General features: G+C 31.3%; 1 protein-coding gene across 1 annotated transcript; it reads right to left on the reverse strand.

Annotated features, from left to right (window-relative positions):
- Positions 1–3228: 3228 nt before the first annotated feature.
- On the reverse strand, positions 3229–4104 carry LOC143074164 (uncharacterized). The gene has a single exon (XM_076249714.1). It carries the CDS (start codon positions 4102–4104, stop codon positions 3229–3231), a length of 876 nt encoding a protein of 291 aa, XP_076105829.1.
- Positions 4105–12186: the final 8082 nt, after the last annotated feature.

Genomic DNA, 12186 nt, shown 5'->3' on the forward strand with positions numbered 1-12186 from the left:
TGGGAGTTGTGGCTCAAACCATTAAGGAATAAGGTGCAAAAAAGGGGGAAAAGAGTTTCCAGGTTAATGGACAATTACTTAAGTACAAAACATAAAAGCAGTATAAGGTTGGTAATTGAAACGCATTTTAATAGCTCACCTAAACTGCTCTTAAATTATGTATATTGAAAATTTGCCAAAACCTTTGTTATTAATCAATTCCATTGGAAATTTGCCAAAAAACTTTAGTTTAATGAACTTCATTGGAAATTTGCAAATATAAAATGTTGCATTGGAGTTATCTTTCTTTGTCCAGAATAGTAGTCAAATCAACTTAAATCATGACTGTATGACATTTTATATTTTATCATGTATTTAAATGAGTAGTTTTTGTTGAAAACTCCATTAAAAATTTAAATTGAGATCATTTTTGGAATAAGGGAAAGGGGGAGGTGAAAAAAAAATGGTGGGGTTCAATTTTTCTTATTTCAGATTTCAGAAATGAAAAAGAAAATTTCTTCAAATATCAAAGGATTAATAATCAACAGCATAGTGAATCGCTCAAAAGCAAACAAAAAACATTTTAGTTCATTAGACCACATTCATTCTGTGTCAGAAACCTATGCTATGTCAACTATTTAATCACAATCCAAATTCAGAGCTGTATCCAGTTTTGTGCAATAGCAAGAAATTTTCAATTGCCCAGTATTGTGCAATAGCAAGAAATATCTAATTGGACAATATTGCGCAATAGCAAGAAATTTTCAATTGCACAGTATTGTGCAATAGCAAGAAATATCTAATTGGACAATATTGCGCAATAGCAAGAAATTTTCAATTGCACAGTATTGTCCCGTTTTCAAATTGGTCTACATTAAAGTCCAAAGGGTCAAATATTAAACTTTGTTTGATTTCAACAAAAGTTGAATATATGGGGTTCTCCAATATGCTGAATCTAACCATGTATTTAGATTTTTAATATTTGGGCCTGGTTATCAAATTGGTCCACATTGAGGTCTAAAGGGTCTAAAATTGAACATTATTTGATTTCATCAAAAATTGAATTCTTGGGGTTCTATGATATGCTGAATCTAGCCATGTAGTTAGATTTTGGATATTGGACCATAATAGGTAAATGTCCAATTTAAAATTTTTAAGTTTTTAAGTTTAAGTTCTTAGAACACATTCATTCTGTGTCAGAAACCTATATTGTGTCAACTTTTTAATCACAATCTAAATTCAGAGCTGTATCAAGCTTAAATGTTGTGTCCATACTTGCCCCAACTGTTCAGGGTTTGACCTCTGCGATCGTATAAAGCTGCGCCCTGTGCAGCATCTGGTTGTATAAAGCTTTATATTTCATATGGTAGAAGACATAGATGCTTCATACCGTGTATGCAGATACCATAAGTTATAAAGTGTCTTGTCATTTGTCCATTGCCCTTCACCTCATTTTCTTGGTTCAGTAGTGGCTTAAAAAAATATATTTTTTGTGATGCGACTTTCAGATACTTTAGGCAATAGGTTAAATATAGTTTGCATATAGACAGATTGTAATGTGCAAAATGTTTAACACACTGGTTTTATCTGACCTTAACCTTTATTTCATGGTTCTTTGAACAATGTTTAGTTTTTGCGGCTTGATCTTTTTCTAGTGTACTTCAAGCAATGAAATTATTGTTAGATGTACATGTATGTCTGGCAGGTTTCATATGACCTTGACCTCATTTTTATTGTTCAGTGGTAAATGTTACTTTTTTCATGTTTTTCCCCCAGTTTATCAGATATATTAAGCAATTGGTCATATATATTTGGTGTACAATTTTTTTTTAAAATTTCTGCTTGTCTGCCAGGAAGGGTTCATCTGACCTTGACCACATTTTCATGGATCATTGGTCAATTTTCAGTTTTCATTATTTTCTCAGTTAATCAGATACTATAAGCAGTAGGTAAACAATATCTTGTGTATACAACAATTGTTAAGTGTAAATCTCTGTCTAGCAGGGTTTATATGACCTTGACCTCGTTTTCATGGTTTGTTTGTCATTATTTTTTTTTTCAGTTTTGTTTTCATTTCTTATGTTTCAGTTTGTCAGGTAGTTTAAGCAATTGGTCAACTATATTTGGTGTATGGAATTATTAGATCTACATGTCTGTCTGGCAGAGTGCTTATGACCTGGACCTCATTTTCAATGCTCAATGCTTTTTTCATAGTTTTGTTATTTTTCCAGGTAATTTAAGCAATAGGTCAACTATATTTGTTGAATGGAATGTTTATACGGTATGTCTGTATGACACTGTTCACTTGACCTTCACCCCCTCATTATTACTTGATTTTGATAAAAAGCTGGCAACTTTGATTGATAATTGTCTCATTATATCATACCACATCTCCTTAATCTATAAGACATTTCAGGGTGGCCAAACTTGTTTAAACCTTGAGGACAAGAAGTACAAGGGTGTTTTAGCCTAGATTTTTTTATGTATTCGTATTATCATCTGATTCAGTCATGAATGCAATTGTAAGGTGCACAGTTTTCTATGCTTTCAAACTATTTATTTTGAATCCATCCTGGTTTTCTAACTACAACTGAAAACTTCATGTGACATATACCATGTAAATTATTGGTGACATATAGAAAATTGAACTCCCTAAAATTTGAACCTGGTCAATTTTCCAACTAGGGGTCAAATGTGGAAAATAATAAAAAAAATAATGTGGACGGGAGTGGTGTTATTTTTAATCAACGCCATTGTCCTACGTTATTCAAATTTAACATTGAATCCTTTGATTCTCTGTTTTAACATCATACTAGATATCAATTTGTACCTCAATATTATAGAAGTATAGATGTTTAAAATTATGAACATGATTGAGTGATCTAACACAGGATATGTTCCAAAATAATTGATACCAGACTCAACTTATATAAAAAAAAATAGATGATTGCCAATGAGACAACTTTCCACAAGAGACCAAAATAACACAGAAATTTACAACTATAGGTCACCGTACGGCCTTTAACAATGAGAAAAGCCCATACCGCATAGTCAGCTATAAAAGGCCCCGAAATGACAATTTAAAACAATTCAAACGAGAAAACTAGGGCCTAATTTATGTAAAAATTGAACAAAAAACAAATAAGTTTAATGATTCTGTATGATACTAAATAAATAGACATAGCAAGTTGTTAGTTGTAGTACATGTATCAAAGTCGGGTAAAATCATTTGACTCCTTAGTGTATATTTTATCCAGAAGATAAATTGAATTTTGTCAAGTCTTTGCCAAAGTTATCACATATAAAACCTGAAGACTCATTTTGTTTCAAACAAATACATCTAGGATACTTCGGTCCATCACTACACAGTACTTTACTCTCCTTTCCATCTTTTGATATAACTATTATTCTATGAGATCCCCAGTCTGCTACAAAAATGTTACCATAAGTATCTGTACAAAGTCCAAATGGTTTTGATAAATCCTGTGTATATTGCCACATCTGTTTACCTGTTTGATCCACACAGTAAACTGCATTACCAATATAGTCACTATAGATTACTCTGTCATTACAGTAAACAAGGTGACACAGGTATGATTCACTCTTAACTTGTATTGACGTCAGTGTAATTCCTTCCAAGTCTATAATACGGATTTCATCTCTATCCAAACCTACAACAACAGAATCATCTGATGAGGATAATCCATAGCAATATTTGTTTAATGTGATAACTTTGGTTACTGTTTCATTCTCCATATTGAAGATCTTAATGGCTATAGTGTTCTGATCGATCTGTGTAACACTGAAGGCTTCACCAGGTATAGGTAATTTTTTCAGTAGTTTCCCATCAGGAGTAAGTAGGTTAACTTTGGCATCACTTTCGACTATTATAAGTCTTCCATCCATCAGACAAATCATGTCACTAACGTTAGCCATGTTGATCTCTATCCTTTTCTCAATGTTAATGGTCATGTTGTTCATGTTTGATTGTTCTTGTGATTCTACTTGTGCTTCCCTTCTCACACTTGTCTCTTTCTTCAAATCCATATCCGTTTTAACAACAGCTAATTCTCCTAAGGATCCTAACTTTTTTATTATCTTTTCTGCTTCATTATTTTCCTTCATTTTGATGGTAAATTCTTTTGCCCTGTCGTCTTTGTCAAGATCATCTATGTATCGTTGACATTGATGTACTTTTTGTTCAATCTGATGTACACCTAAAAATGATTGGAGTTTTGAGGCATGTGGTATGACTGAATGTAACTGGTCTTGCATTTTCTTTAAGTTTTTCTGTTTTTCTTCAATTTCAGTGATTAAATCTGTTGCCTTTGATTTTTCTTCATTCAGGATGGTATCTGCCTCATTGCATATCTTCTTCTCTAGGTGGATTAAATGTTTATCTATTTCATTGCGTATTTTCACAATGAATTCTTTAATGCTTTCATATTCTTGTTCTCCTCTTTTAATGTTTTGTGATTTGTTATTTACAATTTTAGCTAAGAGTTGTAAGATGGAGTTAATTTCTTTCTCTACAGATTCTTTAGATTTTTCAATCTTGGTTTTCTCAACAACGCTAGCTAAACTTTTTATTCCGGTACACTTTGAATGACTTCTGGAAATACATTGATCACAGCAAGGCATTAAATGACTGGGACAATACAAGTTGAGTTGTTGACCATGTTTGTCACATTGTGTTTCAATAACTTGGACAGATGGTTTATAACTTTTGATACCAATAATCTTATGATCACGTGTTCCTTTGGATCTTTTGTGGTGACCAGAACATGTTGAACACAATCCTTCATCACAGTTGTAACACCAGATGTCAGCTTTAGTGTTTACTTTACCTTCTATACATGGTCCACATGGAATAGGTTTACTGGATGCCATGACCTGGAAATAGTCAAGATAAAAGTTATATCGCTTTATTGTCGAGGTCCAAATAGTTAATGGTGAATGGATGGTGATACTTGGCCAGAAATGAAAAATGTAAAACATTCAAAGGAGAAAATTAACAAAATAATTTATCATGTGTTGAACAAGACAATGAATGAAAGCAAATATAATGTACAACAAACTACAGTCACTGAATGACAGGCTCCTGACTTAGGACAGGCACGTGTTGGATTCTTCAATGATTGTCTTTTGTTGCTGCCTATTGTATTTGATTATCATGCATTTCCCTGTTGTCATGATTGTAGCAATAATCATAAATAGTTTCTGAGAAAGTTTTAAGAAATAACCATATATTGTTTTTGAGATACGGCGGGACATGTGAACCCCCCCTTTTTTTTTAACAAAAAACTAAATATCACTAAAATAAATTTTTAATCAAAACCAAAAACTATACAGATCTTTAGATTAATATAACAAAGAAGTGTGTAAAGTTTTAAGCAATAATCATAAATTGTTTTTGAGATACGGTGTGACATGTAAAAAAAAACTCCCCCTTTTTTATAAAATACGTAATTACTCAAAAATAAAATTTTGAATTATCACCAAAAAGTATACAGATCTTCAGATTAATATAACAAGGAAGTGTGTAAAGTTTTCAGCAATAATCATTATTCGTTTTTGAGACACGGCGCGACATGTAAAAAAACTCTCCCCCATTTTTACAAAATACTCAATATAACTCAAAAATGAAATTTTGAATCATCACCAAAAAGTATACAGATCTTAAGATTAATATAACTAAGAAGTGTGTAAAGTTTTAAGCAATAATCAAAAATCGTTTTTCATATACAGTGCGACATGTGAAAAAAACACACCCCTGTTTTAGTTACAAAGTGCCGTAACTCAAAAAAATTTAATCCTATTTTCACCAAAAAGTATACAGATCATTTGACCATCATAAGAAACAACTATAATAAGTTTCATGAAATTTGGATAAGTCGTTCTTAAGTTACAGTGCGACATGTTTACGCCTGACAGACGGACAGACAGACGTACGGACGCAGGACATTTGTATACCATAATACGTCCCGTCAAAATTTTGACGGGCGTATAAAAAATGTGTCTGATGAAATTTTTATTTGTTCACGGTTTATGTTTAAAAGACCAAACCAAGCGATTATAATTGTATTTCTCAAGTCTTCTCATGGTACTGAAAGCTAAGACCATTCTGCCCTTGCATCGGCAACACAATCACAATGCTGGTTCCGTAAATGAAAAGAGTACACTAGTTTCCAGAATGTAGTATAGCTACAAAGTGGCTTTTATCATATTTGTATTTTTTACTTTTAAATTATCTCATTACTTCACTTCTATTAATAGATTCACCATATTTTTATTTTTTTCAAATTTTCCATGTGTACATGGTGTACGCAACATAGTTTTTTTTAAATTTTTTTTAGATAAGAAGTTTAAGTGTTTATATATAGCAACAGTAACAAAAGGTTTTGAATTAAAAAAAAAAATGATATTTAATTATTAATCTTACATTTTAATGCCAGGGAGATTATTGAGATATAATTTAATCAGTGCCGGCTAAATAGCAAATTTGCTATTTTGCCGGTGCCGGTCAAATAGCCACTGCCATTTTTTTTTACAATATATGAATATAGGTTACATACACATTACTCTGCATTTTATACCTAGTCATTAAATAGAATAACGAATATTTTAACCAAATACCTGTTGCTGTTGTTATGACAAAAGTTTAGTTCTCTTTCACCGTTTGTTCAATGTCAACCAACCAGGAAGTTATTTAGGACATGTCCTTACCTGATTCAACTTATCAGTAAATATTTAAATCACAGAGAAAATATCTGACCCAAATAATAAAAGTTCAAAATATGTTTTTATCATTTGAATGACAACCATGACATCAGTGGGATTTAAATTTTCTATTAGAGGAAATTTGTTTTGTTATGATATCCTAATTGTTTCTATAAAGGGAAACATTCTTTTGAAGAATCTGGATGTATTTTCACTTGTTTCCTTTTAATAATATGACAAAATATTAGCTATTTTTCTATTAAAGTGTTTCGTTAGTCCTATAACCATGATAAATTAATTTATCCAGATAAATCATAATGAATTCAGGGAAAGAAGAAGTCATTATCATCACTGTAAAAGTGTTTGGATTAGTTGGTAATAATCACCATGATCACTGACAAGGTCAATTGGCTATAAATACATTGTGTGGTATAAATATTTCTTATAAACTAAAACATTCAAGGAGTAACAATAATCACAAATACCACAAAATATGCTCAAAAGCTCTATTATATATATCATGTATATATCGTCTTCTTCTGGCGTCAACGCTTTGTGGTATAATTGTTAGAAAGACCTTTTATGTGCACTCAAATACCCCCCCCCCTTACAACCCGATACATTTAAAAAGCATTTGTACAACATCATCATGTTGATCAAGTTGATCTGTGGCATTTTGAAGCTAAAGTAAAAAAAATCACTGGTTGAAGTGATGCATGTAAAAAAAAATCAAAAAAATCACTCTACACAGTGATTAAGATTTTAAGATTCACAACATTAGTTAAAGTTGTTATAACTAAACATATATACTACCCCCGCACCCCTCCCCCCCCAAAAAAAACCCCAACCCCAAACAAACCAATGAACCAAACAAACCCAGTATCCTTCAAGCTACACCTATTTTCAAATTTATTGAAATAAAGGACACATCATGCATATTGAAGAAAAAAAAAACCATTTGGAAAATGAAGTAGTACAACAATGTACAATGTAGCTACATTTATGGACGTCAAGTTGGTTACTTATTCCTTATTCGTTACTTATTCCTAATTCCTTACTTATTCCCTATTCCCTATTCGTTACCTATTCCTTACTTATTCCCTATTCCCTATTCGTTACCTATTCCTTACTTATTCCCTATTCCCTATTCGTTACCTGTTCGTTACTTATTCCTTATTCGTTACTTATTCCTTATTACCTATTCGTTACCTATTCGTTACTTATTACTTATTCCTTATTCGTTACTTATTCGATTTTTGATATCCTTCCCCCTTTTTAATTGTTTATATTCTTATCTCTGGTTATAGTTCTAAATTTGTTGAGTTAAAATGACCTTTTTATGACCTATTTATATGTGTTTGTGCTCAACCGATCCTGTTGCTTTATGTTCGATACTTATTTGTTTCTTATATGATTATTATACGTTCTACCTTTTAAATGTTTTATATTCGTATGTTTAAAAATCTGGTTCTTGGTTCGAAGAGGTGAAATCATCGTTTAGCGCTTGTATAAAAATGAAGATGTGGTATGATCGGATGAGACAACTCCCCACAATAGACCAAAATGACACAGAAATTAACAACTATAGGTCACGATACGGCCTTCAACAATAAGCAAAGCCCATACCACATGGTCAGCTATAAAACATGTTAGCGGGGTGTACATCGTTTCGGAGCTTGACTAATGCCTTGTTTATAACACGCGTATTATACGTTGCACCTTTTAGAAAATCATTTTCAATTGTGTTCTTGTCTCTGGCGGTAACTTTTTATGTATGTACTGGTAAATGCCTCCGATATCCGAAGAACCCCTCGAAAACTGCGAGGGTACAGTGGCATCCATGTACACTCCCTAACGGGATTAATGGAGATGTGTCACTAACGTATCCGATCGCTGGAACGGGAACATACGCTCTATAATATGGTTATTTTATCTCTTAGAACACATTGTTACCACCAGAGACATGAATACAATTGAAAATCGATTTATTTCAAGGTGAAACGTATACCACGCGTATTAAAAGCGAATAAGGAACGAATAAGTAACAGGGTATCAGTCGAGCGCTGAAACGGGTACATTTGTTCTATTAGGGTTATTTCACCTCTGAGAACCGAAAGTAACCACCACAGACTCAAAAAAAAATATCTTTTTTTAAATGTGCAACCCATAACACACGTTTTATAAGTAAATAAGGAACGAATAAGTAACTGGATATCAGTGTAGCGGCGAAACGGGTACATAGGCGCTAATAGTTTTGTTTCACATCAGAGAACACATAATTAAAAAACAAACCATGCAATTTTCAAGTGATTTTCTAGAGTTTCACATAAGGGGCGGATCCAGGAATTTGGAAAGGGGCTAATGTTTTAAAAAATTTTGGGACCTTTTTTTGCCTAAAAAAAACATAAAATAAGTGTAATATGCACTTTTAAAATGTTTCCTGGAGTCGGCCATGTATATTTTTTAGTTGCTGTAAAAGGTAAGGGTTGGACATTTTGTATGCTGTATTTTCCTTATTAATTGTCTATCATAAAATTATAGTATGGATCCACAGCTATGTACTGATATATTTGATGTGGGACTTGTCAGTAAAAAATACACTCATATGCGGCAAAGCTTAGCGAAAGGTAGTGCGACGTAATCAGTCAAACAAACTTTATTAGATTAACTCTATAAGGAACGATCGTTTTCGTTGGCCAATTCAAACATTCGACCTCACACCTTCGAAAATAGAACACACGTACTATTGTAAAGCAAAATTATATCCGGGTGAAATATGATCCGGAGGAAAAAATGTCACGGTAGTTGTTGTTATTTTTTTATCCGGAGGAAACTATTTCCCTGGGATATTTTATCCTTTGCCGTGAAATTCTATCTGGGTAGTTAACTTATTGAATAGTTATTAGAAAAAAATTATCCTTCAAAAATACTATGAAATAATAATAGTGTATTTGAAATAAAGCGAAATTGTTAAAAAAATATATATTATAATGGGAAATAATTTCACAAATTATCCTTGAAAATTGAAAAAAATTCCTGAAATATTCAAGTCAATATCATCCTTTTTAAAAGAAAATTATCATGAAACATAGGGAAGAAAATCAGAAGTAATTTCAAAGATCGTAATTGTGAAAATAATATCATGATTAAATAAGGTTAGTGAAATTCATGTAAAAGTGAGTTGTTTTCAGATCTCAGCCGGTACAAATATAAATTTAAAAGTAAGGTAGAAATATAGTTGCATATTGCTACTGTTAACAGTAATAGAAGAATTTGATTATGATGATATTTTTAACTATATAAATAGTTTTGTCTGGGGACAGAGATGTAGTTGTTGGTTATATGGAAATCAGATAAATCATAGCATAACAATATATTAGAACAATAGCATGTTTAACATCTGGATAGTTTTTACCTGTGAAATGTTATCTGTCTTATTAAATCAAGTTGTAAGTCATCTTTTTATATAAATGAATATATAAAAAATAAGATTCAAATAAAAATTTCGCTATAAAATAGATTCAGAAATATATTATATTATATTAATGTCTTTAAAATAAAAATTGCTCATAATTACCTCCTTTTGATAAATTATGCAAATTTAGTCTACCTTTGTGAAACATTTTATAATTATAGTCAGGTATATATTGAATGTGAGTAACTTAAATAGTAGTTAATGGGACTCTATTTCACACGGTTCTGTGAAATATAGTACGGCAAATATAAACCGGTACATACTATCCGCATAACACAGATAGATTTTCACTCCTCTGGAAAAAATCAACCAGTGAAATACCATGCCTGGAAAAAAATTACCGGGACAAATTATTGTCAGGATAAAATATCACAGAGGAAGAAATAAACAGTTACACTATAACGTTGAATGGACTGATTAATATTCACGTATCTGGTCAAGGTCGTTTAAAGCTTTCATCGTCGTATTCTCATACATGATTCCAATCACAATTCTAGCTTTTATAAATGTGCATGTGAAATTCAGTGGTTTTATAATTTTCTGCAATTGGTAGTAAAGTTTACACTTTAAAATCTTAACAGTTTGTGTAAAGCAAAATTATATCCGGGTGAAATTTGATCCGGAGGAAAAAATGTCACAGTAGTTGTTGTTATTTTTTTATCCGGAGGAAAATATTTCCCTGGGATATTTTTTCCTTTGCCGTGAAATTCTATCTGGGTAGTTAACTTATTGAATAGTTATTAGAAAAAACTTATCCTTTAAAAATACTATGAAATAATAATAGTGTATTTGAAATAAAGCGAAATTGTTAAAAAAAAATGTATTATAATGGGAAATAATTTCACAAATTATCCTTGAAAAAAGTTCCTGAAATATTCAAGTCAATATAATCCTTTTAAAAAGAAAATTATCATGAAACATAGAGAAGAAAACTAGAAGTAATTTCAAAGATCGTAATTGTGAAAATAAGATCATGATTAAATAAGGTTAGTGAAATACATGTAAAAGTGAGTTGTTTTCAGATCTCAGTACAAATATAAATTTAAAAGTAAGGTAAAAATATAGTTGCATTACTACTGTGTTAACAGTAATAGAAGAATTTGATTATGATGATATTTTTAACTATATAAATAGGTTTGTCTGGGGACAGAGATGTAGTTGTTGATTACATGGAAATCAGATAAATCATGATAGCATAACAATATATTGGAACAAAACCATGTTTAACAGCTGGATAGTTTTTACCTGTGAAATGGTATCTGTCTTATTAAATCAAATTGTAAGTCATCTTTTTTATAAATGAATATATGAAAAATAAGATTCAAGGAAAAATTTCACTATAAAATAGATTCAGAAATATATTATATTAATATCTTTAAAATATAAATTGCTCATAATTACCTCCCTTTGATAAATTATGCAAATTTGGTCTACCTTTGTGAAACATTTTATAATTATAGTCAGGTATATATTGATTGTGAGTAACTTACATAGTAGTTAATGGGACTCTATTTCACACGGTTCTGTGAAATATACTACGGCAAATATATACCAGTACATACTATCCGCATAACACAGATAGATTTTCACTCCTCTGGAAAAAATCAACCTGTGAAATACCATGCCTGGATAAAAATTACCGGGACAAATTATCCTCAGGATAAAATATCACAGAGGAAGAAATAAACCGTTACATTTGCACATCTAAATATTCAATTTAAATGTCTCCTCTAGATCAAGAGGCGACATCAAAATTTCAATGTAGGATAAAAAGAAACTCAATTCACATTTTTTTCTGATTCCGTTTACTTGAAGAAAAAAAATCCCGAAATTGTAAGTAAATTCATAACATGTAACCAACCATGCTTTGTTAAGAAAAAACGGAGATGGCCAATCATGGCACAGGGGATGATTAAATGTAGATTATAAACTCCAACGATATACTTCATGAGGTTTTGCTATTCTCGGTTGAAAAACGAACGTAAATTATATATTGTAAATATTAGACCGTT

This window comes from Mytilus galloprovincialis, chromosome 5, assembly GCF_965363235.1.
Source record: "Mytilus galloprovincialis chromosome 5, xbMytGall1.hap1.1, whole genome shotgun sequence".
Lineage (NCBI taxonomy): Eukaryota > Metazoa > Mollusca > Bivalvia > Mytilida > Mytilidae > Mytilus > Mytilus galloprovincialis.